Source organism: Geospiza fortis, unplaced genomic scaffold (assembly GCF_000277835.1).
Source record: "Geospiza fortis unplaced genomic scaffold, GeoFor_1.0 scaffold102, whole genome shotgun sequence".
Taxonomy (NCBI): Eukaryota; Metazoa; Chordata; class Aves; order Passeriformes; family Thraupidae; genus Geospiza; species Geospiza fortis.
This window is the reverse complement of record NW_005054373.1, coordinates 3,516,672-3,543,605: the sequence shown is the minus strand read 5'-3', so window position 1 is coordinate 3,543,605 and position 26,934 is coordinate 3,516,672. Positions and strand designations below refer to the sequence as shown.

At 41.2% G+C, this 26,934-nt stretch overlaps 1 protein-coding gene and 1 non-coding gene across 3 annotated transcripts; both read right to left on the bottom strand.

Moving 5' to 3' along the window:
- AP1G1 (adaptor related protein complex 1 subunit gamma 1) lies at window positions 1–26,934 on the bottom strand. 2 transcript variants are annotated; one of them, XM_005424785.3, is made up of 23 exons: window positions 26,731–26,934; window positions 21,676–21,800; window positions 19,367–19,508; window positions 18,103–18,199; window positions 17,204–17,280; window positions 16,119–16,127; window positions 14,971–15,066; window positions 14,428–14,508; window positions 14,085–14,183; window positions 13,621–13,676; window positions 13,096–13,209; window positions 9,900–10,040; window positions 9,550–9,604; window positions 8,336–8,458; window positions 7,941–8,030; window positions 7,315–7,442; window positions 6,641–6,745; window positions 6,020–6,161; window positions 5,331–5,457; window positions 4,805–4,900; window positions 4,409–4,569; window positions 3,327–3,425; window positions 1–1,248 (listed from the first exon to the last, which is right to left on the bottom strand). In XM_005424785.3, the coding sequence occupies exons 1-23, from the start codon at window positions 26,929–26,931 to the stop codon at window positions 1,147–1,149; spliced, it is 2,466 nt and encodes an 821-aa protein (XP_005424842.3). In that variant the 5' UTR covers window positions 26,932–26,934; the 3' UTR covers window positions 1–1,146. The 2 variants fall into 2 exon arrangements, with proteins under 2 accessions (XP_005424842.3, XP_005424843.1); XM_005424786.1 differs by lacking the exon at window positions 16,119–16,127 and having other exon boundaries at window positions 26,731–26,931.
- On the bottom strand, window positions 11,612–11,698 carry LOC115948317. The gene has a single exon (XR_004082149.1). It is a non-coding gene; the product is annotated as a small nucleolar RNA SNORD71 (small nucleolar RNA).

Here is a 26,934-nt window from a genome sequence, read left to right as displayed (position 1 = left end):
TCTCTTTAAACTGCATGGTCTTTATTTCAGTGCCAATATTACAGATACAACACAAATATCCCAGTCAGAAGTAACTCAAATGGAACCCAGGGGGGTCTACAACAGGCTCTGGAAATAAAATTGGGGAGAAGTTCTGGAATAACCAGGAAGAGCAACTTTGCAGCATAGTCTCTGATGAGTCTCCCAGCAGGAGCAAAGCCCTTGCCCAAAAACTGATCTACAAAACTGAATGTGTTTTTTCTACCCATAAACCACAACTGACAGGTTGAAAGACTTTGAAACCGTATGTGGTAGAAAACCAGCTGCTCCTTTTATCTCTACATCTCTCATAACTCACTTCACTTTCTGGGGAAGCTACAGAAGACTGAATCTGCATGGCTGTGCCTACTGATGGAAGGAAAGAAAATTCAGGTGTAAGGGCGTCATTTTCAAGTACAGCACCGAAGCAATTTTACCAACTCTTACCAGCACCTCTTCTCCTGCACTGTGTTCCAGGTTTGCAGATGAACTCCAAAGGCCTCACTTGCTCTTGGTATGCAGCACATAACTAAGAAGTGCGTGTATACAATAATGCACTGAGTAGGTCATAAGAAGCCTCCAGCCCCTTAAGACCTAGGGGATACAAGAAGAAAGACGAAGGGCAGCCTGGCATTCCCCAAGACCCCATCTGAGTCCCAGATGAAAATGCGTGAAGGAATCCAGCTAGAAACGAATGACAACACGCCTTACCCACCCCAGGGAAAAAAAGACGGCAGAAAGAAGGAGCAACTGCTCACTTGCTGCAGAGAGAAGAAAGTTTCCCTGCTAGAAATTCCAGACTTCTCTTCCAACCAGGCTGTGTTCCTTTTGAGAGGGAAGGAGGGTGGGGAAGGGGAGAAGGGAATGTTGCTTCTGGCTGTGAATGCATGTGTGAGGGAGTGCACAGTAGCCTCCACAAGCCACCAGCCTCATCAGCAGAGGAGAGGAGATTAATCTTAACAGATATGCTTCAAAGTCAGCAATCACTTCAGGAAAATTCCTCCTCATCAGCAGGTCTCTTTTGTTCCCCATGCCCATGGTGCAGTTTGGGGGATTGCCAAGGATCACAATCTTCTTCCCAGAGTTCTTTTGATTGGGTGGGATGAGAATAAGAATGGTGCCAGAGCCTCATTGCCAAGACTGAGGGGGGAAGTTGTTGACTTCTGCTAGATCCTGCATTGCTGAGCCCTTGTGATTATATGTCAACTTGATCCGCATACGTAGTTGTTGCTACAAGAGAAAAGGGGGAAACAAAAAAACACAAAACAAATTCAGGTCTTCATTAAAGGTCAGAGACTCCCATCTCATCCAGTTCCTCTCCCCCACCCCACGAATACTCAACACTGACTTTTCCTGAACACAAGAGCTTGTTGGTGTGTGCAGGGTGAGCTATGACACCGCAGATAAATGCTCCATCTGGTGGGACATTCATTGGTCACTGTAGTTCTCAGATCAGGTACAAGCTCTTAGAAAAGTTACAGCACAGCTTCTACCCATGTTTGTGTCCGCACTGGCCCTGCTCTTGCAAGCACTGAAGTCCTTAAATACAAAAATAACCTCCTTGAAATTCCAGTTAACAACAGAAGAAAGCAGGTGGCAGATCTGTACTCTGTTGCACTGCACTTGGGCCTGCAGGGAGAGATGGGCTGTCCATTCAATGCAACAGTCTGGCAACTTCAAGTACTGCACAGCTCAGCAGCACTGTGAAGGAAATAGCCTACGAAAGCCTGGAAAGAGAATCTCTAAGAACATTCCCTTCTGCTGTAACTAGATGATGAAATAGCTCAGAGATCGCTTTACACTGTCATTTGGCTGTCACTGGCTGTCACTCAGATACTAGGTGGCCCTTAAAAACAGCTAGAGTACAGCATGCTCCAGTCAGGTTCCCTATTCTCGCTCTCAAAAAATCCAAAAATAAAAAGCCAGAAGTTGATAATTTCTGTCTCTTTTCTCCACACCTACAGGCAAATACACAAAAGGGATAGCAGAGGGAAAAAAGGAAGACAGTGACTGTTTCAACGAGGCTTAGGATAAAGAAGTGATGCTCTATGACTAACAGATCAACATCATCACTATCACTTTTTGGTTTATTTGTCGTTTTGGAAAACTAGCCATTAGTTTCAATCCAGCATGATGGCTTTATTTTGCACCTCTGTACTCTGAAGTGTTCATAGGAGTTGTGGCATTCCTACAAGAAAGCATGCCACTACCCTAGCTGTGCTTCACCTTGCAGGTCTCATTCTGGCACATTACAGGAAAATACCTAAACCCTCCAAAGTTCAGAAAGTAACTTTCAAGGTGATCTTTGAAGGGGGCTCTACAGCATCACAGAGAAACTGGTAACAGATGTATATAAGACACAGAATAATTAAGTCTTGTGGCTTAATATAGGCAGAGGTGAGCAGACTACATGGAAATAGAGGGAGATGCATGGAAACCACAAAAACTATGTACTAGAAGACTGACATGCAGTGAAACTTGGGCTGAAATTGTGATTTTTTTTCCCTGCTTGCACATCAATATAGCAGAAACACTTTACATCTGGAGCAGTACATCAGTTTTAACCTATGAAAAGCTTCACATGTTTTAAGTTCCTAGAGTCATTTAGGATCATAAGGCTTTTTCAAAGAAAGAAGTATGATCTCAATTTTATTTTTCTTTCTGATGCCATCTGAGCACTTGCAAACCCTCTTAAGGAGGAAATGTGGGCCACATCCCTCCCTCCCCTCAAGTCTGTTGTGTCCCAGTCTTGAAGCCTGTCTCTGAAGGCTGTAAAACAAATGGAATTACAATTACATTACTCCTGAAGATTCTTTCCATCAACTATTTAAACACATTAAAAACAAATGATTACTTAACAGACAATTTTAAGAATATGGATCAAGCTGCTTTTTTGTGTAAAAATATTTCAATAACACCACCACAGACAGCAAGAACAAATGCTGAATATCTTTATGTGTCAAGATGCTTGCCTTCCAAACATCACTTTTACAACCCATAGAAACACTAGGTTAAGCTCCTCTGGCCATTTGAAAACTTAACCACTGCAATGCAAGGCATGAATGACTTCAAGATAGCAAAGCTATTAAACTGTTTTAGCAGTATAACCAAATAGAAGACCAAACCTGCGTCCATAACCTCCTGTGTTTTTCATAACTTGTTCCTAACTCTAACTGAAGTGACGGCCATGAAAAACGTATCATTCACTACCATTACTCCCTACCTCTCATCAGAAATGCACCCTTGACTGGCATTAAATGAATGATTACAAGACAGTATCTTCAACAATTCTTCTTGGAATCACTCACCTTCTGTGGATTCAGAACTTTAATGACCTGTGTGATGGTCCCAGAATTAAATGCAGGGATGACACTGCTGCTGGGAGACAGAAGCTGCAGCTGGAATGTCTGAAAACAGGGCAAAAAGAAAACAATTCGATGTGTAATCAAGTAAGAACTGACTTGTTCGCACTGAAAGAAAGCAAGGAAAAGTTCAGTTTCTGGCCCTGAATAATCAGTTCTTGAATTCCCTATCTTGTTGTTCTCTAAGAACAACACACTCACTGGCCCACCTGCTTTCTATGCAAGTAGGATCCAGGTACACAAATAATAGGAGCGGAGGGCTTACTGCAGTGGACCAAGATCAGCAGCAATGCTTGCTTCCACGTGTTGCACTCAGAGGAATGGTCAGCACACCTCTAACTTCAGGACTGTTCTTGCCCTGATTCCTTCCTATGGTAGGTGTAAAACCTACTTGAATCCAAGTTAGACGAATACTAGTTCCTAGAAGTGAATGTACTTTCCCAAATTTGGAGAGCATTCCAGTAACGTGCTGCTTCAATAGTCTGCTCTGCTATAAACTAGGCAATATCTGTCACACACATTTGTTGCTGCAGCTGAGTGCAAGGGGAAACAATTCACTTCCTTAAATGAGGAATGCCATTAATCACCATATTGTGACTAATTTATATTTTTATAAGCAACTAATAGCTTCAAAAGATTTTTTCTTTCATGTATTCATAGCTACAAAAAACACAGTATATTTCCTAGAAATTAAGAATAAAGGGTATGATTAGTGTCTCCAAAATACTGATTTTGACCCAAATGTTTTTCTTCCTGAGGTTTAGCCATTTTTCTAGAAAGTAGTGATTTCAAAACACAATTTTGTCCAAGCAGAAGTGGTCCAATTTGATTAGAATCTGTGTTCTATTGCATTTACAACATGTACTTTCAGACTGGAAAGAGATGACCTAACTGTGCACTAAGAGAAACTTGGAATAGTTCTCAGCCTTGTTTACCTTGCAAGTTTCTATCTACATGAAAGCACCAATTAGGAAGTGTTTGCAACTGGCCCTTCAACTTCTCACTGTAGCTGCCCTAAGTGGCTCTACCTTTGGTACTGCAGCTTGGAAAACAAAATCTGTCATCTCCAGCTCTGTGCTGTTGGAGGCTTGTATCGTGATTACAGTCACACTAGGGTTGGTGTTCGACCTCTCAAAGGTGAAGTCAATCTTCAGCCCATTCTTGTTGTAAGCAGTAATGGAGGGGATTCCTGTAGGAAACAAAAAAGCAGAAGACCTACAGAATCTGGAGATCATTCTCAGCATCATAGTATGCACTTACTTGACCCCAGACTCTTCTGAAAATTAAACACACCCCCATGTGCTCCAGTATCTATGGCACACTTTCAAATTGCCTCCCTTTGATTTTTTTTTCTACTATTCCTTGTTTCCTCTTCTAGTTAGGTGTTGGGGCACTTCAGGCAAAGGATTTACAATGTCCCTAACCTGCAGCAATATCATTGAAGAGAGGCTGAGTTGTAAGTCCATCAAGCAGGAACGGAGGCTGTGCTATCTGGGGTGCAGGGGCAGATACTGGAGAACCTACAAGAAATGTTGAAGGATTAATACTTTGCTGTCAGGAAATGAAGAGTAATTACTCCTTTGCCAAAGACTGACTGCTGCATTTTGTATTTCTTTACATGAAGCTCTATAAATCACCTGTGTTGTCATCCTCCCCTTCTTTGCTTTCAAGAACTAGCAAGTATTCAAATGGAATTAATTCCTCACATCCCATAGTCTTCTCTGTAAAGGCTCACAGCATTCCCAAACTCAGGTGTGAAAATGCTCAAGTCTCACCAGCTAATCATGCAGAATCAACCTGTGACTTCATTCCCTAACTCCCACCTGCTATTATGGATCTTGGTAAGAGTAAATGTAAACACTAGGACTTAAAAGACAATGAAGAAGTAGCCCACCCTCATCCCATCCCATGGATGAGAACGTAGACGTCTAAGAAATGCAGCCTGCTCACCTGTTAGGTTGAGGTCTCCCAGGAGGTCAAGCAGCTCCCCACCAGCAGTGGCTGGCTTGCTTGTAGGTGCAGTGGGAATTACAGGTGTTATATCACTTCCCCCCAACAAGTCCAATAAATCATTTGCCTAATGAGAGAGTGGATGTAATACTTACATATATTCAACGTTCTGCTACTTTTCCTTGCAGTGTGTTCTATTTGTTCTCAAACTGAAGACCACCAGAGCTGATGGCCAGTTAGAGGGGTTCTTAGTTTCACTGTGATCCCATGCCCCACAAGAAATCTAGTTTCCATGCTTAAGGGACTGAAGAGATAGGGAATGACTGGGTTCATGCACACCAAGTTTGGGGAATCAAAAAATATTCTGAGCTGGAAGGGACCCACAAGAATCATTGAGTCCAACTCTCAAGTGAATGGCCCATAAGGGGATTAAACACACAACCTTGGCATTATTAGCACCATAACCAACTGATACAATCCCACCCTGCTCCTCAGCCTACAAATGACCTGTCCCACACACCTGTTCTGGACATTAGAGCCATAAGAGCAGAGCAATGATACAATCATCACCAGTTAGAAACAGCAAAGAAGCAGACAGGGCGAGGGAGATGGTGTCAGCTTGCTGTAGGCACAGGCTGGAACGTGGTCTGACAGGCAGTGGAAATTTATCCTGGCTCAGTTTCTGTTACCTGGTTAGCGGGCTGCAATCCAGAGGGTGGAGGTTTGGTTTCCAGTACTGCTGTGTCTGTCTCTCCATTGGTCTGTACAATCTCAGCAGGGCCATTTGTGGTGACTTTCTCCATTACTGGCATTCTCTCAAGCAGTGCTGGCCTGAAAGAAGCTGAGATAGTTACACTGTGCCATCTTCCTGCATCCCAATCCAAATACTTAGACATTCATGAACTGATATATACGGGAGAACCTGCATTTTCCCTTGAGCTCCAACACAGGGGAACTGCAAAGCTGCACAACAGTTTGAAGCAATCCCTGGCATTCTGTGCCAGTGCAAATACACTAGCTGATAGCTACAAGACAAACAAGGCCTCTGTCTCCTGCTTCCCCCCAGCACCTGACAAGCTCAGGCTCAAAGCAGGACAAATTCTCTGGCAGAGACAATCTCTGATCACAGAACAGTAACACAGGATACATTAAGTCCTTAAAACACTCGCTAACCTTGTAGAAGGGACAGGATTCTACTTCCTCTGTAACCTTAACAAAAATCACCAAAGTTCTCACAGCACACTCTCATCCACAGGAGATCAGAGCAGATAATGATCCTTTTCAAACACCAAATCTCTACTAGCACTTACCTCATGTGATCATATTTCTTGAAAAGTGCATTATATTCCACAGCTCTCTGCTGCAGCTCCACATCAATGCTGCTACCATAGATGGAAACTACCTTCTTAATGCGACTGTTGGGGGTAAGGGAAAACAAACACACCATGGAATTAGCAGCAATAAGCAAGGGATTAGCATGTGTCATCCTGAAGATGATACTGAGTTTCTGTTCAACAGGAGTCCACATAACTCATGTAAAACAGCAGTATCCACGTATCATCCATATATGAACTGTCCCTTCACAAAAGCATCCGCAGGTGATTAATACACCACCTTAGGTATAGCATTAAAAAGCTCAACTACCCACACTGAGAAGTGTCCAACACGAAACAAGGCTATTTTTCTCTCCAGCATCCAAAAAAGGAATGAGAAAAAACAGTCCACTGAAACTAAGGAGTTTTCAAGAAACAGCAGAATGGATTAAGTTCCCACACAGCAGAGGGCATCCCTAGAGGAAACAGTACCCACAGCTGACATCTTCCACCCTGTGAGCAAAGGAGGACTGTAAAAGCCAACAAGTAAGATGATGACTCTTGTAAATCACAAAAGCAGAACATGTTCAAGGAATACTCCTAATGAAGACAGCTGATGTCAGTATATTTGCAACAAAGCCCTGTGCAGTGTACCACCAAAGGGTACTCACTTGACAGTGCAGGTGAACCTTGTGGAAAGCTTCATGATGGCAGTGAGAGCATAGCCTCGTGTCACAGATGCAGACATATTAGATATCAGGACGCTTTCTAAAATATCAAGAACTTCATCCTCTGTTACCTGAAAAGGTACAGTGAGGTTAGGCTAAGACAGAGAGGAGCTTACAGCAAGCCTTCCAGATGATACTGTAAAAACCTGTCTCTTGCCTAATGGCCATGTCACACTCCTCTCTGCAACTCTGAGTCTGTAACATTATGTTCAGAGTGTGAGAGACATGCATCCAGGCGGAGATCTTATGGTATGAGTTTTAAAATACAGTTCCTGTTTCACACATTGAAGAGCAGGTTTATCACTGAAATACACTAAGACCCTAGCAGATTTCTTTCAAATCAGTTGGCACTAAAACCACACCATTCTGCCAGCTGTAGCAACACTCCACACATCCAGTATTTACACAATCCATGCCTGCAGCAGGGGAAGGAGATTCCTGTCCAGGGTCCATTACCATCATGGACATCAGTGCTAGGGAACTGCTGAAAGCACTCCCTTCACCTAGCCAGCACGAAGTGGGTCCAGCCTCAGCCAGGTGTGCAGTTGCAGCTCCTTCCCAAGGTATACCTGTATTGGTTCCTCCTCTTCACACTGACCGGACACCAGAAGATCTCCATACTCTCCTATGCACCAGGAGGCAACTTGTACCAGGGGTTGCTGTTGGAAGAAAAACCAGAGAAAGCTAAGAGATGCCTGCATGATAAATTAAAAACCATCCGCATTTCCAGAGGAAAGCTTAGCCTTCCACAGCAGAAGAAAGAGGAATATCTGATTCAACCAAGAATTCCATAAGAGAATTGGAGAAACTAAAAAGAACATGAACTTATAGAAGACATGCCTGCTCAGCAGTCTCTCCCTTGGAGCCAGACAATGTGATGCTGGCTTTCCCTGAGATGCCTAGTAAACATGCATAATTACTGCAGTACAAAAAAGAAACTGAAGCCAGCTGCATTTGGTTTTACCTGGGAGTAATCTCCAAGGATGGCTTTGTAGAGTCTCTGCACAGTGTAGGCATGCATCTCCACACTATTAGTTATTAACTGGATCAGATTGGGAACAGCATCATCACGAACATAACTTCCTGCCTGCAAGAACAATTGTGAGGTTTTACTATGGACCTTCTTAAGTAACACTCAGCAGCTGTGATACCCTTCACAAAACCACTTGATGCATCTGGAAATAAAAATCAACCCTTTCATCCATGAGCACTTTATGGTTGACTTTGAGCAACCTCAGGGGGGCAGAAGTACAGGACAGTACATTTACCAACAAATGAAGCTATACTCAGAGAAATCCACACTACAGATACCCCTAAAACTGCAAGAGGATAGAGTGCAGAAATAAATACAACCTTATGAGTGCTTTATCTAGCAGACAAGAAAAGGCAATTGCTCTACTGGAGAAAGTAATCTGAGAACAACTCTCACAGCCAACCTTCCAACAGAAATTAATCCTCACTTGAGACGAAACTACTTCTCTCTGTTTCAAGGTGACAAAAGAGCATCCCAGCCAGACTTATTTTTTGTTGAACTTCTCAAATTTGAACACTCATACTGATAAATCTCTTCTCACTCCTTTGCCTCACAGAACACACTGCCTACCCAAGTTACCAAGACCTCTTCCCTCAGTTGCCAAAGCACTGCTCCAGTTCCACCTCAGCTGTGATGTTCATAGATAAATTCAAGTAGATAAAAGAGTAATAATTAAACCCAAAGAAGGTGAATTAGGAGGCTGTTGACACAGTTTCATTAACAAGTTTTGATAAACTCAACTTGGAGTAATTCCAAGAAACTCCTTCACCCCCCTTCTCTTTGCAAGCCATTCCAGGCTGCATTCACTCTCCTCTGAAAGGACTGTATATTGGAATCAGACAGTACAAGAGCTGTTCTTAGAAGCTAGTGTGATTACTGCCGTAGAAACACTGCTACACACTGTTACTCTTGTGTGTTTCTGAAATAGTACAGTTCTTCTAAAAAAACAAATCACTCAGCGATCCAAGGCAGCCAGTCAGAAATATGCAAACTCAGTAAATATGACTATCATAAGTACACTTCCTCTATGTATTTTAGCATTTGTTATCTGCCAGCCTTTAGAAACATCTCCAACTTGATTGTAACTTCCTCCAGAATTAAGAAAATTTTATGTAGTCACACACGAGAGAGGCAATTTCACTTACCGTTGTTAAGACTCTCATAATTGTGTCTATGTGCCAGCGCTTGGAAGGAGCATATCTGACAAAATTAAGAAAACAAGTTAGAACAATAACTGCCAGTCTTCAACACCAGCAAGAAACCCAGCATAATCAGAACCCCCCCTTTGAGTTACTTCCTGGCTCACTGCTTCGTGAGGAAGGACACCAATACTGAGGGAGGGCTACAACGACAAGCCACACATAAATCAGTGAACAGAGAAGAAATGAATCAACACATTCTCTCTTGGGAACAAGCAGGGAGAGAAACAACACAAAAGGTGTTCACAATCCCGAGGATGTACCAAAAATTATTAGCAAGTAAAACAACGCCATACTTTTCAGCTGCAAGAAATATTCCAGATGCACAGTCTGCCTTGAACTCTGGTTCACAAGAATCTAGGAAATACAGTAACTCCTTCATCATTCCACGGACATTGTTCCCATTAACAAGAGCGAAACTCAGTTCCATTGCACGCCTAGGGCAAGAGACAGAAAACCAATCAAGTAATTTCACCTAGTGAAGGAAGTAAAAAAACCTGAAATCCAGCTACAAAAATGCAGTTAACTTTTAATTAAGAGGAGATCAATACTTACTAATCCTGTGAAAACAGCCCTTCACATTTAATGTGCAGTATTTTTTTTTGTTCATAGGCAGACAAATATCCACTCTCCAAAAAATTAAGGGGGAGTGGGGCTACGGAGTCCTCTAGAAACATCTATCCATATATTAAAGATAGCTTAAGGCTAGCAATATCTTTCAGCAGCCAGAGTCCAACAGGATTAAAGTCTAACTGGCCAAGTGTAATTAAATACTGGTCATTTCTGACACACAACTGTAACAATTAAAGCATGCCACAGCATATTTTCTCCACCTTCAGGGATCCAGAACAGACCTGTTTCCAATTCCATATATTAGAGATTCAAATACAGTAGAGATTTAAAATATTAACTGAGAAGCTTTACTGTATCCAGTTGGATAAACTGGATACAGTAAAGCTTCTTATACTGTAGCATAAGATTTCTAGAACCCAAAGTTACCCTGGTATTGTTCATTCCTCCTCAACACAGACCTGCTGACACCACAACTAGTCAGAGTACTAACTCCTTGCTATTCCTTTTCATGCACATTGAGAGCTCAGAGGCTATTCCCAGACCCTTCTACTTGAAGCTTCTGTAGTTGACTTTAGCACAGGTCTCTCATTCTTCTGCCACATTTTTGAATGAAGACTACTAACTCCAGATGTGATTGATTTCTGCACAACTTTGCAACAGCTGTATTCAAATGCATTAAAACAGGCTTGCTAAATAACCCTGAGTGAACTTTAATATGGAATTGGGCCCACACTATTTGTTCTCAAAAATCTGAGAACATCCAGACAGCACTACTTCTCTACATTTTCCTAGTTATTATTGTAATAAGGAATTTTACAGAATGGTGAATTGTAAATGTGTTACTTTGCTTTTTACCCAGCGAGTACCCAGGGACTGAAAAAATACAGAGATATTCAGAATTAGGTTGGAAATACCAAACGAAATTGCTACCTTTTAACATTTAAATCTATGTTTAGCTGATGACCTACACAATTATTAGAACTGTTTCCATCCTTCCAATTAGTTCCCAATTCCCTTACACCTGTCCCTACTGGGTTACAAGTTTTCCCTGTTTATGTTTAATATTTCAGTCACTTTATAGCAGATGCATCAATACTGCAGCTGTGCAGGAATACAATGTTGTCTTCACACCAGGCATTTATCTCAGCACATATTGCTTACCTTCAGTCATATTACATGTTTCATTTCTATCACAAAGCTCTTAATCACGCAGTTTAATCAAATCAAGCAGGGAAAAAGGCTTTAATTAAATGGCAAAGCCATTCTGAATTATGCTACATGGACCAAATATGAACTGCACCAGTTACAAGATGATGAGCAGAAGCCATGCTTCAGATAACCAAAAGCAGATATCATGTCTTTCCCTCAAGTCCTTGAAGCTTGCTGCCTGGGGGCTCTGACATATATCCAGTCAATATAACGTTTCAATGAAGACAGTGCATTGTCAGCAGCACAACTGTCAGCATGGCAACATTGTGCTCTGCTGATGGATCACTCAAAGGCTTCATCCTCCAACAGCACTCGGACATGAAGCTCAGTTGTTTGTAGCCTGTGTTTTCCTAGCAGGCGCCAATAAAATGTTTTTGTTGCCTTCTACCCAAAATCTAGATAAGGCTCTGCTGTTCCACAACCGAGCCCCATGCTGCCTCTGACACCAAACAGCAATGGCAGCCTGGCTTGCTCAGCATTTAAGATACAAATTTGTGGTTTGGGATAGATTGCAACTGTAAAGAGAGATTACATGATACCCAGTACACAGCAGTTAAAAGTAACTTTCAGAAGCAAGACAAATCCAATTTTTTCCTGTTTTACACATGCTAGTCTGAGAAGAGCTGTTAAAAAAATCTACAGGTGATTCAAAGATGGGCATAAGTTTGAAGAATGACTATCAGAATGAGGATCTGTGGTGTGATCTAATCAGTTTGAGTAGATGGAAAAGAAGAGGTTGAACAATTCTGAAGGTATATTCACATGATGAGTGCTCAGTGGAATTCTGGCCTGTAGCAGAGAGATTCTATGAAATGCAACAGGAAAAATGCTGCTGTCCCCAACACTGCATGCTGTATGCTGCACTGAGCCCAGACCTTTCTTTGCAACCCAGTTACAGAAAGAATAATGAGGAGGAGGAGAGTTCTGAAATAAAGAACAAGAAATCAAGAAGCTGAAAGACTCAGTTTAGAAGAGCAGCCTTCCACATACGCTGGGCAAAGTAAGACCAAACGGTTCAAGAATTTCCGTAAGTGACAGAAACAGGAGGGAGTTAACTATCATGAGTAAAAGGAACATAACTGAAATGATGAGAGTAAACTGGAAGAAATTAAGACAGAGTACAAGACAAAGTATTTCTCTGGTGAGAAGTAAGGTTGCAAGCTTTCCCAATGCACAGAGAAGCAGGAACACACTACTTAAATGACAAATGAACATCAAGAATGATAAAAGGATGTGGTTTGTACACAAACTGTTTGAGCAATCAATTAAGTCTGAATTCTACTACTCCATAATACATCTAAGAATACATTATTTGGATGACTTAACACTGCTCCAAGACAACATGGCACTGCCCGTTCATCTAGGAAAGAAAACCAACATGGAGCAAATCAGAGTAGCTTTGATCATAATCATAGTGACAGAGGCTTTCCATCTTGCTGAGAGCACACAAATCTAATCTCCACTGATATTGCATTCTGGAAAAATTCAGGCAAACAGAATTTTTTTTTTCCTCCCACGAATAGTAACAGCAGCTTTCCAAAGAAGGTGGAAGTATATCTTCATTATCTTGTTTGAATTATGGAACCGTATTATATCTTCATGGTAGTGTCACTTACAGTTCCCCAGGATTATTGTCATTTTCCCCTATGCTCTGCTCACTTTCCACAGTCTGTCAATATCAAGAGTCTATTTCACTGATAATCTGATTACCTTTTAATGGAGACATCCAGATCCTTCAGGCAGTCCACAATGGTGCTTCGGTGTCGCTGTACCGCATTATGGTCTGTCTGCACAGTTTTCAACAATGACGTCAAAGCTACATATCTGCAAACAGGACATAAGATCATCAGTAGCTGACAGGAGCCATTTAATTTGTATGCACAGACACTGTCCCCTTGCCCCAAACCTAGTCTTATCTTGCAACAGAATAGGATTCTCTTGCACTCAGTAATTAATGAAAACCCTCTAGGGGACTTCCTGACCTATCTTCACAGGCGAGCTAGCACACTAAATTGTAACATGCCTCCAACTTATCAACTAAGAAGGGCAGGGCCACAGAAAAGATTTGCACAGAGAAAGGAACACACCAAGAAAAAAGCAAGCTCAACAGCCACACTAACCCCAAGAGCAGTGATCCCAACATGGTCTCCTCCTTTACTTCAGTGTCATCTTTGTGTAATTGCTTCTCACATATTTTAAATTGGGTGTTGTCAAAACACATTTTGTACAACTTACCTAATATTTTTGTCGTTGTTTAATAAGAAACGGCCTAGGATGTTAATGGCTAAGACCTGCAGAAAGAGTTAGGGAAGATCAATGATCTAAAAGGGCTGCTGGTTATCTTCATCATTTGACGATGACTTCAAAGGCAACATGTCAAAACTAGCATTGCGGTTCTTAGCCAAAAAGAGCTCTAGAAGCTGCCTAAGCAGAGGAAATGCTAAGGGATGCATCACAGGCTCTCACTTGCACTCAGGACACACACTCTGCAGGAAATTTTGCCTTTTCATTTTTATTTTAAGAAACCCAAACACCCTCTCTTCTCCAAAACAAGCACCCTTTCTGCAAAGGTTACATACTTATCTAGAGTCAGATGCAGAACTGTGTTATGGTGAAACAACCTTGCTTCATGTCCTCCACACAAATTACTCTAATACAATCCTAGGAAAAAAACAAAGGCCATAGCAAATGCAACTTACTCTCAGGCCGCTCTCAGATTTTATATCCATAATAGTCAGCACAGTTTCATAGAGAATGGCATTTCCCACATTTTTACTTGTTTCTGTATTAGTGGCAACCTGCAGAAAGGAAACGAAATAGCTTCAATGCATTCAAAGCAGATCCCCTTTGTGCTGCTCTGCAGAACAGGCAGCGAAAGTAACCAATCCCTACAAAACAGCATCACACTCATACATACTCATTTCTTTCAACAAAATTTCACTCAGCATGGCAAGCAGCTGTATCCTCATTAGTGCTGCAGAACCTAAATTATTAAGAAACTAAGAGAAAGTTTCAACCAGTCATCAACCTTGCAGACCTTACCTGTGCAAGTATATCATTCATTGCTTCACTAGAATCATCATCATTTCTCCCTAAAATTCTTAGTAACCGCAGGATTCGTACCTATTTTATAAAACAAAGCAAAGAAAAGCTTGGATGGCAGTGTTTGACATAGGGTCGTAGTGGCAAAAAAGCAAAAGAAGCTGCTGATTTCCACTCTTAAGCAAAATGCTCATGCCAGGTAAGAACTTTATCAACAAAAACAGGCTTCTGCTGTGCTTATTTTCTTCCCACTAGCCAGAACTGTTCAGAGTCCCCTCTCTACCAGGCACAGCCTTCCAAAATCAATATGTGCTGTTTCTTTCTTTTGTCACATAACATGATAAAGTACTACAACTGCTGGTTAAACTAACGCAGGTGTCTTTCACTAGGGCAGATGAACAGCATTTGCACAATCAGCTCAAAGGAAGACCAAAGAAGCCTTAAAATCAACACAGGTGTGGCGGTAACCACCTCATCACACATAAGGCTCAAAACACAGTCCTAGAATTAAAGCTATCAGTCACTGTTTGCATCAGTTCTTACCTGCAAAAAGGGGTCACTGATCCCAGACACATCATGCTCTGGTGAATATCCAGACATGATAAGGTTCTTCAGAATACGAACTAATTGGGGAACAAGCTGCGAAGAAGAGAGTTGTCCTATTAGGGCACTGTTGTTTCCCTGACCCCAGCTTTGAAGCAAGGTCCAAGAACAAATCTCGTATTTGAAAGCAAGTCAGTCTCTGGATTCTTCCACAAAGTTCAACTTGCACACCCTAGAGCTGATGCTGTATGAATACCTCCAGCTTGGCTAAGACACAACTAGAAACAGTTAAACTGGGACCAGAGCACCATATTGTGTCTTCAAAGTAGTAAATCTACATCTGTGGTATAGTGTAAAAAGAAAACCAGCCTAGTTTCCCTGTCATCTCCTTTTGTTCCTACCTTTGCTCTTCAGGAACTACAAACTCCTCTGAAAACATGCATTTCATGAAACACACAAAATTAACCCTGAACTTCCTGTATCTGCCTTAAAGAGGAAACCAAAGGTTGCTGCAACATCTTCCCTCCAGACATAGTAACAGACAAGTGGAGCATTCCTGGAATCCTTATTCATGTTTGCTTTGCCTTCCAACATGCATGAATTATCAGGACTGAGGACAGAACAAAGGGAAACATTACAGCCATGAAGATTGGTTGAGGGCCACCCACCCGCGCCCCCATCTTCTGGAAAACAAATTACACCCATGAAGACTATCAGCACTGCAGTCGGACTGGGTAGCTCCTTGCAGCACAGAAAGCCTTTACAGCCTCTTACAGGCAGTTAACTGTCTGTCCTGCTCCTTTCTGGGAATCACCCAAAGTTGCCCCATGATTCAGACAAAACACAAAGCCCAGGGCTACAGCTTGCACAGGCACAAAAAAAAAAAAATCTGTCAAGTATTCCTCAAATGAGGGAAGGCTTGAGGAAAGTAAGTTGATGTTCGCAGAAGGCCACAACTGAGATTCAGGGATGCCATGGATGTAGAGATTTAGTGACAAGACCAGCACACAAAGAGCATTAGACAAGTACAGATGATCTAAGCATGTGGCATCAATCACAACTGTGTCATTCAGAGGCACTACCTCACAAGGGACAAACATCTACAGATTCAAGGCAAACATGCATCATCTAGAAAAATTAACTCTTACCTTTTCATTCTAACTCAGCAGGATTCCAAACAGACAAAAGGGACAAAACAGACGAAGCAAGCATTAGGGATAGGTCAATGTTATACCATTCACAGCATAACAACTACAAGAAATAGCTAGAAAGAATGCCCCAGTAACAAAATTTTGTGCACTCAGCTCTTCTCTCTTTTCCCATAGCTATCACATTAACCAAGCAATTAGTAGCAGGGATGCTACCTCATCTGACTTTTTTTCCTGCTTTGACATTTACAACCAAGGCAAGGGAAGATGCATGCCAAAATGCTAAGATGCACCGAAGAATGTACAGTTTTAAATCCCTAATGATATAGACAAGGAAGAAAGTAAATGGGCATGCAAATAAACAAACACCTTTAAGACTTTTCAGAGGAGCAAATGGTTTGCTCTGTTCTACCAGCTTTGTTCAATTTCTCCTTTTTGATCAAGAATTTAGAATGACAATCAAGGCAATTTTCAGGTGCTCTTCTATCGATAGTCTTTCACATAGCAATAATACAGCAAATTACAGCAAACAACACAAGGAAGTCAGGAGGGTGATGGGAAGCAAACATTCCTAACCAGAGAAGGAAGAGTGACATTGACTCTCAAACCCTTAAATTAAAATGGAAAACTGTGTCGCATAGTATGCATCAGGCATGAGGTATCTATACAACTAGAATTTAGATCTGTGTTCTTGAACTGAGTGCATATAACTGTTCAGCTGTGGTTAAGGCGTTCAGGTGTGGGTATAAGCTTCAGTTTTTCATCTTACTCTCTATGCTTACTTCATTTGTATTCCAGTATCACCATGCGATTAGATAGAAGGAGTGAGGGAAAACCTAAGGGACCATCAAAGACAACTTTAAATCTAGGATGAGTTACAGCACAATCTTAAGACCGATTGTTTGTAACGTAACCACTCAGTGAAGGGGATTAGGCCTGGATACACATGAAATTCCCACATTTAATGATTAAAAAAATAATTTAGCAAACAGACAGTATCATAAAATTCTTCACCCAAACAGTTGTAATGATTTTACTAGAAGGCCATGAATATTAATTTTGCAATATTACCAGTTCACACTTACCTTTCTAAAGTGTGCAAGCATGTCTGGGCTTCTCTCACACATCTCTGTGAGGAGAACAACTGATGTGTGAAGAACACCTAAAGGTGAGGGAGGGGGAAAAGAAAAATGTATCTCCATTTAACATCATTCCACTGCCTCCAGACATTTGATAAACATCACAAGGAAACAACAGGAAATCATTAAAAAATGTCCTTGAATTCAACACATCATATCTTGCAGCTGTGTCCAAGGGAAAGCAGATAGCAATGTGCTCCTGTCTTAAAGCTGCAATTAAAGGCCAAGGCAGGAGATAAATTGGACTTGGTCTGCAGAAACTCGCATACTAAACATACAGTAATGGTCATAGTTGGGTTCCTGCCCTCTAAGGTCTCTTCTAAATCCAACCATTCTATGATTCAATACAAATGTAAGACTCCAGAGGACAGCATGTGTTAATTGCATTGTGGGTGTCAAGTTCCACACACTTCCTAATTTTCTCTTCTGATTTGGGTTGCCTAGCAGACCTTATGTCACCTTCCTCAGGAGGCCTCAGAACTCCATTTAAAGAAAGACTACACAAAAATAATACCTCCAAACATAAGAAGCCACTTCCTTAGAGTCACTTTAGGCAGCGTACAGGATAAAAATCAAATGTTCCCATTTCACCCACTCTGAAGTGTATCAAAACACAATGAAAGAGTTCTTTTTTGTAACCTATGCCATGTTAAAGTCCTGTTGACTAGCAGAGTCATACACATCTCTTCCTTCTAAATGACATTTGCATTCACTGTGTAGAAATGGAAGGAAACAAATCATACAAATACATCTCTGAAGTTCCCTCCAAACAAAAGGCTTAGGTAGCAAGTGCACTATCCTCTAGAGAATGGCCTAGCCTTGCTAAGTACAGTCTCAGCTATTACCGTGGTTCTTCTCATTCAGCAAGTTTTTGGTGGCTGGCAGGAACATCTCCATAAGTTCAGGCACCTTTCTGATGACATGAACAGCGCACAGTGCTGCCTGAATAGGAAAAACACTTTTTACTACACACTGCAAAGACAACAATACCTGTTTTGGGAATATCTAGCACAGTGGGAACTATAACAATCTTCATGATAAACAAAGGCCTGGCACATTTTTCCATCTCTCTATTACAAGTGTTACTCAACGGCATTCCAGAAGAGAGTTCAATAAATGGGGAGGACTGAACTATAAACTAATACTCTCCTAGTAATGGTTCATTTTTACATTATTCACATAAGAAGTGCTATTATTTGCAAAGCAGCTCTGCCTTTAATAGGGCTACTTCAGCCTGTCCTCCTCTTGCTGGGAAGCAGATAATGCATTGGAAAAAATAATTAAACTTACTGTAAAATTATGGCTTATTTACTTTCCCTCCTTCCCCAAAAAAACAACTTCCTCCTGCAGGTGGTGGGTGCTATGAGAAACAAAACTACATTTCCAGGGTTTTTTGAAAAAACACATGCCTATTTCTTCTAGGATGGAGAAGCAACAGGAGACACTATTCCCTGCAACTGCCTGAAAATCAAGTACCTCTTTCCAGAACACAGCAAGACCTCTTGGCATTGCCTTCTCTCCAAACTCTCTCTAGATCTAGCACTAGACAAAGAAGTAACAATGCATCTCTTCCTAAATCTTAGTGCTTCACACTCTCACCAAGTTTTATCAATAAATAAGCCTAAAAGAATAGGGGCAATCACACTTCACTGATGCTATGGCACATTTGCTACAGAAATGAGACAATTTATAAGTGTTTGTCCATTTCAAGACCTTAACCCTTCTAGTTCTCATACTACTGTTACCATCATCAACAGAAGACATCAAATAGGTTCAAATATTCTGATACCAGCCTGCACTGTTAATAACCAGGGTCTTCTCTTATCTGAGAAGATAAATCAAACTGTGACCAGAATTTTGAGGCTAATGTCCATGAGGGGGCAAGCGTTCACATTACCACCAATAACATTATGGGAGAAGAGTGCAAAAACAGAAGCAACTGTCTCGTGAATTGGATGCTTGAAAGGGAGTTTTGAGCTCTGTCTTGCACACTGGGAAAATATTCACTCAGTGTGATCTCAGTCATCTAGTATTCCAGATATTAACAAGGTGTTCAATCAATCTTGCTTTTTAATCCATAACAAAGTATTCAAAAGTTTCCTGAAGTACCTTCTTCCTAAGATAGGAATTGGAAGTTTTGAGGAGCTTTTCCACCTCTCCTGCAAGGTCTCTGCACATTTCTGAGGAGCCCATGCAGCCAAGAGTACAAAGTGCCAGCCCCTGCACATACTGCGTGCTGTGATTAAGGTCACTGCAAAGGAGAACAAAAAAAGTCAATCAGCATGCACACACAGAAATTGAACACACAAAAAAAGGGCATCTACAGCTAGAGTCATCTATCCAGCAACACATGGCCCAAAAGAACTTTCTGGATTCACAGCTCTGTGGGAGCACAACTTGGGATCAATGGGAGCTTTGAGTGCATGTATTGCAGGGTTTGCTACTCATTCTACTCAGAATCCTCAATTAAAAAGATAAAAATACTTAGTTTAACTATCAGGTTGACCTGTCAGGGTATCCAGGGATTGAGCTGAGAAGAGGGAAGACTATACAGAATTCCATTGAATATGGTTTTAGCTTTGGAACTTGCATGCAAAGCACAGACCAGCAGTGACACTGTGGGCTGTCCCAGTTTAAATATGTTCTACAACAGGTTTTAGCTTCTGCATCTACAAACCAAACAGTATAGAAAAATCTGTGCAAAAGTATTCTCTATCCTGTCCAAAAACCACAAACCTCACCATTCACACACCTTGAAAACAATTCATACAAGACTTCTGTTTAGCAATTTTTCCTATTCATATGCCTAAAGAAGTTGTGAAAAGTGGTCACTACGAAGCTAAACTACCTAACAGGAGATGCTATTCGTAGCTACAATGCCACACTGAGCACAAGACAACATAGCTTCTACATGGCAATCCCAACAGCCTTGAAAATCAAATTCTACACCACTTTTCCATCTGTGTTTGGTACTAAGGTTGCCACAGCACCCAGGATTCAATGCTGAAGAAAGTAAAAAATACAGTTTGTGGTCTGTGAGGCAACAAGAGCTGGGGACTACAAGATGGAAGAGCTGGGGAAAGAAGTGGTTCTGAATCAAACATGCAAGAGGTGCCAAATGGAAAGACAGTATTCTGGTTGTAACATGAAGCAGTTATGGCAACATGCAGGTGAAGGAACAGGTAGCACATGCTATTAAACAGGTTGGTTTTTTGTTTCCTTCCTTTAACAATTTTTTGGCAGCTATATAAAGCTGTGTGTATCGCAAGTACATGCTTCAAGAGGTTGCTTTCCTTTTTGTCTTGAAAATCTGGATCTTGCTATGAAACACTGAAAAACAGTGCCATAAATAAATCCCTTAATGTCTAGATAAAAGCAAGACACAATGGCAGATATAGAAGCCAAAGGAGAAGGCAATATACAACCCAGTAGATGGTGGGAAGCTGTCCACCATTTTTGCTCAGCTTCCATCTGACCCATTTCCAGTTCAAACTCACTACACCCTTACCAAATTCACTGTAGCATAAACAATCAAAGGAGGTGTTAACCTGCACCCTGGTTCTAATGGAAGCACCTCACAGGTATAGCACTTCAATGGAAGATCTTTAGACCAAAATCTTGTCTCCTGGATGCTAGGTTCAAAGTTAGCAGATCCTCAGGCCCACAGTCTTGTCAAGTTTCTTTTAAAGCACTTTGAGGCCACAGTCTAACTGAAGATCAATACTTTACTTGATAATATCTGAGAGACTTAAGTGCTAATAATATATACTTTAGTATGTATTATTACATACATAAGTACATAATAATAAAAACCAGTACACCACACACAACCTTTGGGTAGGTCAACCAGAACCCAGCTGTTCCATACCTGCTCCAATCCATCTTGAAAAGAAAACATACTCATCGTCACCCACTAAACTATGATGTAAGAAAGTCCCGCTTTAACATTGCTTTGCTGAGAGAAGTATTAAAAAAATAGTCATTCCCATCCCCTCTTGTCTGATTTCAGCAAAATTACAGCACATCCCAAGCTGCTGCCTTGCTTCCAATGAAAACCATTCGTCAGGACCATTAGATTTTAAAAAGAAAGCAAGATACATAGCCTTGTTCCTTGACAACTCTTCAGAGTTTGTCAGCAGAAGCAAACAAACACACAGGACGTGTTGCTTGCTACATATGCCTCTTCAAAACCAATGCAATTTTATATTCTGTTCCCACTAAAGACGCTAGACAGGATGGCCCAATACAGAGCACTACAACGATAGCCTTATTATGGTCAACAGCACACAACAATTTCAAGGCACCAGTTTTCTAATACAAAGGAAAAACCCTAAAGTACTCTAAGTATCACTGTCAGAAGGATACTTTCTGATACTGAAACCTCAAATCATCGTTTGATGGAGAGGTGGTACCCTTACTTCTTGATGCAATTGGTCATAAGAAGATGAACATCCTGTCTCTCATCCAGCAGCAACATGGCACCTAAATACCCAATGCGCTTGTCTGTGAATTTCTGAGACGCAATAAGCTTGAGGCACTCCAACTGGAAAAAAAGGAAAAAAAGAAGAAAAAAAAAGACATAATTAGCTTGAAAACTACTTCTTAGCTAGAGCAGAAACAGTTTGAATTTTGATGTGTAGTAACGTATGTATCTCAGAGTGTACTTTTAAAGGTGTATTTGGTTTCCATTTTGGTGATGTGGAAAACCAAGAAAGATTAAATGACCTGGCTAAAGTTCCAACAAAGCCAGCAGGAAGGTCATTAGTAGCTCCGGTGCCGTGAAGTGGTCAGACACTGTTGGTCCTCCATGACCTCAGATACACCAGATATGTTGGTTAATGTCAGATCACAAAAGTAAATGATAGCACATTGATAGAGATGAATAGCACATTGATAGAGAGGAAAGATACATCAGAAAACACAAAATAATAAAGATCTGGAAATCTAGATAATGTGTCATGTTTGATATGCACATAAAATTTTTTAACTAAACTTAAAAGGTTCAATTTACCTACTAGGAAGAGGATCAATGCTCTGTAAGCTGCCAAAACAAGGACATGTAGCGATAGGACAAGGGGTCATGACTTCAAATGGAAAAAGGGGCAAGTTTAGGTTCAATATTAGGAAGAAATTCTTGGCAGTGAGCATGGTGAGGCCCTGACACAGGCTGCCCAGAGAAGCTGTGCCTGCCCCTGGATCCCTGGAAGTGTTCAAGGCTAGGCTGGACTGGGCTTGGAACAACCTGGACTAGCAGGTGTCCTTGCCCACGGCAGTTAGAGCTAGATGACCTTTCAACTCAAACCACTCTAGGATTCCATGACTCTAAAACCAGGTTGTGTTTATTGTGATCTGTAACTAACTTGCTGTCTAGGCAAAAAGTAGATTGCCAGAGATAGTGATGTTTTCACACGCCTCTGTAATCTCTGGAACACCAGAAGTTTACTAAAATCACGTGCATTCCAGCCACTACAAGTTTCCCGTTCCCCCTGCAGAAATGGCAACTATGATCAATAGCACAGAAGAGATTCCCAAGACAACATACGTAGTTTTCACCTGCACTCTGCTAATTTAAAATTTAACTGCCAGCTCATTTTTACATCTGACACTTTGAAAAACAAATACCATCCACCACAGAGATATTCTGACACTACAATGCACTAAACTAGTTTTCTGTAACCGAAAACTAATCAATTATAATCTACGTCTACTTTCCTGACAGGGAAGTAAAGTTCTATCCCTCACAAACAATTTCTGTAAGTCTGCTTTACTAGCTGGGGCAGCAAATAAGCATACACAATAGGTCTGAGGACGGGTCAGACAGAGCTGGCAACAGATCCATAGCAAAGGGGGCACACACAGGCAAAGATACGAGGTGTCAGGAAAAGGGATTCATGTCTTCAGCTAGACAGAAGCTTGAACAGGGCAACAGACACAGGTGAGATGCAAGGAACACACACATCAACAAGAGCAAAGTTGCACAGTATATTGGTAAGAAAATTAAAGGTGAAGTGCCAGAGAAAGAAAGTGCTATAGTCTAGTCCCCACCCTGCAAGTTCTTATGACCATGTGGCATTAGAACACACACTCGGCTGTTGACATTGTTATCATATGCAAAAGCCCAGCTAGTGCAAAGATGACAAATCGGGAAGAAAAGGCTTGAAAGAAATTAAGTTCAGTCTGCAAGGCTAAATGAGATGAAAACCTTGAATAAACACCTCTGAACAATAAGACCAGTCCTCTGCAAAGACAACTGCATTTGCCCAAATGCCCGAGATCAGCCACAGAAAACATACAGAACACTAGATATCAAGCTCTCATGTTTCCAGTGCTTTCTGTAAGAGAATAATGCACCTCTGAAACAACCTTCTTTCCTGGGTTTACAAGATACCTATACAATCCTCCGTAAAAATGCAACATAAAATTGATGACACCTAAGCTACAGAGTAAAAGCCAATGAAGAAAGAAGATGAATGACTGAGGAAGAGCATAAGAAAACTGATCACTGCAACAGATACTCTAAGATACATTTCTAGTACTTTTGAATTTAAAATATATTAGTGAAATTTACCCCATGAAAGGCTGATGAGTACTTGCTTCACCTGTGTAGAAGCGCATGCAAACTAGATTCATGCACAGCAATACTAAGAAACATGATCAGCTGAAGCTCTTACTAGGTGTAATTAGTGGAAAAAATCTTGATACTGTTAAATCCATTTCATTCAAAGGAACAATTAAAATCTGCTACATCACCACTGTAACAGATACTATTGGCATGTAACCGGACTACAACTGACCCAACTTTTTCTGACACAGGCACTCTTCCAACTGCAATTTTTTTTCAAATAGAAACAATGACAATAATAAAGTTATCTGACCATTTGTCCAGGCTGTCCGACGACTTCCAAACTTGCATAAACAGCATTTGCACATGGTCAGGAGACAGCATGCCATTCAGTGCATATCAGCATGCATTGGCTAAATACAGCGCTCATTCTCATACTTGTGTACAAGATATCCCAGGTCAAAGTTGTGGAGCCCTGGGTTGGATAGAAGTAGACCAACCACTCACTCCTGGTTACCCAGACTGTTAGCTGCTCTCTGCTTACAGCTTTAAGAGAGACTTTAACACCACTTGAGGCTCTCCTGTTTTTTAGCAAAACTTCTTTCCTGCATATTTATCCTATCACTCTCAGAAGCTTACTGCCTACATTGCAGGACTGTCTATCTGCAAGACTCCACTGTTGGTAGAGCCTGCGTCCTCAACAGGTCCCCAGCTCACACAAACTATACTCCTATACAACAGCAGCATCTTGAAAGATTCCCTCCAGTGATAAGTGTTAAGGACACGCAAAGTTCTCTAAATCACTCTCTTGCAGAATACTTGTTAAAACCCTTTTCAGCGTTGGGCCCTCCTGAAAATGCAGCTGATAAATTATAAGAGAACCAAAGGCATTGAATGAAGTACTCTGCTCTCGTAGTAGTCAGAATACATGCTTCTTGTCAAGATGTAGCAAGCCTGGCAATAACAGATACTGAACAATCTGCTTTAGCCTTCTTTCACTAACAGTGAATTTACCATTACTAACCAAAGCAGAAACTGAAAATTTCTGCTTTAGTTAGTAATGGCAAATTAGTAAAACTACTTAGTAATGGTAAATTAAATCATTAAACTAAATGGCAAATTATAATCTTCCTTGGATGGGATTAAATACCTGAGCAACAAGATAGAAGAATGAAATTTTGCTCTTAACACAGCCAAACGTTGAAATTCTAGATGACATTTTTGTAACACTTTTCATTATTCTTAAGGCCCCAAGATAATTAATTTTTGCGACAGGAAGTTTCTGCCTTGGACCAGAGAGCCCGGCTATGAAAAGCGTTAAGAAAGAAGAATATGTTGGGATCTCTAGCTGGTCAGAGTGACCCCGAGAAAAGTTCGAAAGTCTTTTTTCTCAGCCTGGTGCTTGAAGAAGGAGTCAGGGCTCTTCATTTCTCGGTCTCAAGGTTGTTTATTTTATCTTATCTATAAAAAATTTTCTCTTGCCCTGCCGAGGTCAGCTCAGCAAGACAGTTCCAGGCACTCTCCACCCGCTCCCAAGGCTGCGTCATCTTTTATACTACAAATCACGTATATCATATTTACTTTTACTTTCTAATACTTATCACTCATGTTAGACAGTGCACCTCTATTCTAAACTAATCTTCAAGTGCCAACATCACAGCAGAAGATGGAGGCTAAGAAGAAGACGGAGAAAGGCTGGACACACTCAGATTCTTCTATCTTGCCTCTTGAACCCCCATACCAAAAAACCCAAAATCTTCTTTTCCAGCCCGTGATAATTTCACTATTATTCTACCTAAACTGTTGTGGCTTGCTGATCTTCATATAAGGCTGGTAATTTGCTCTATGGGTCATACTCAAAACCACAGGTGTCTTGGGCTCTGTGACAGGGTCTCTGAGACCCCTAGCAGGAGTCCTGGTGTCCTGGACAGCTAGAGGTGTGTCTTGGGTCCTGACAAGAATACACAACTTCACTCGCTCTTTTTCAAAACTCTTTACCCTGAGAGAATAATCCAATAATATAGAAGTAAGATGAGGCACTTCACATGCTATAGCAGAGCCCAAACTCACTAATCCTAACTGTCTGCAATTTGAATTCACTGATTTGAGCTTACTGTTTCAGTGAGACATATTAGGACTCGTAAATTCAATCACAAATGGACAGACTCACAAGACATGAAGCTACTTGAAGGGATACAACAATTTGACTGATTTAAGCTTTATTGAAGACCTAGGTTAGATTACTACTAACAGGACACTTACTGACTTCTAAGCAAAACTATGCCCCAAAGACTAAACAAAGCTAACCTGAGGGACACCTTGTAGATCAAGAGCTTCCATCTTCCTGTCTCCTTTTCCTAAAATTTCTGTCAAAAATAGCACATCAAAAATAAGCCAAGAGATGGAAAACTCACACCTGCATTCTCCATGTCACCTGACTAAGATGGGGATAAGGAACACCAGCTCCTGATTGCCAGAACAGACCAGTTCTTTTCTGTCTCAAATACATTACTTTATATGGAAAAGGGCACAGAACCCCCTTTGAACTATGTGGTATTTTTCAGAGACAGAACTCCAAAGTGCTATTTTGATCCAGTCTAAAAACATCCCTATGTCTTGGACTGTGGTTTAAGCACTACTGCTCTGCAGAAACATGGATGGTGAGGAGGAGAGAGTGTGGCAAAAGCAGACTAACCTCAAGTTTCAAAACAAAATATGTAAGCCCCAAACAGCAAATATCACTAATGAAGTCTAAACTAACTAACATAGGTTCAGAACACACGTGAAAACAGACCTCAAGACACCCCAAAGATATGAAGAAGAACTGCGCCTAGGAATGCTCTGAACAAGTTAATGTGCCCAAAACACAGAAGACTGGCTTATGCACAGAAGGCACTAAATTTTAACCTACCTGGCCAAAATGTGCAGGATATCCCAGCATGTGCATATACAGCAGCTTTGCCACGTTTCTGCATCGGTATGTGTTATCCTCCTCTCGGAAGGACGACCGGATAGCAGCACATTCTTTTTGGATCATCTCACGCTCTTCTGCCTGGGTTCTTGCTGTCCGGATGGTCCGGATCAACTCCCGCAGTCTGATGGGGGCTGGCATCCT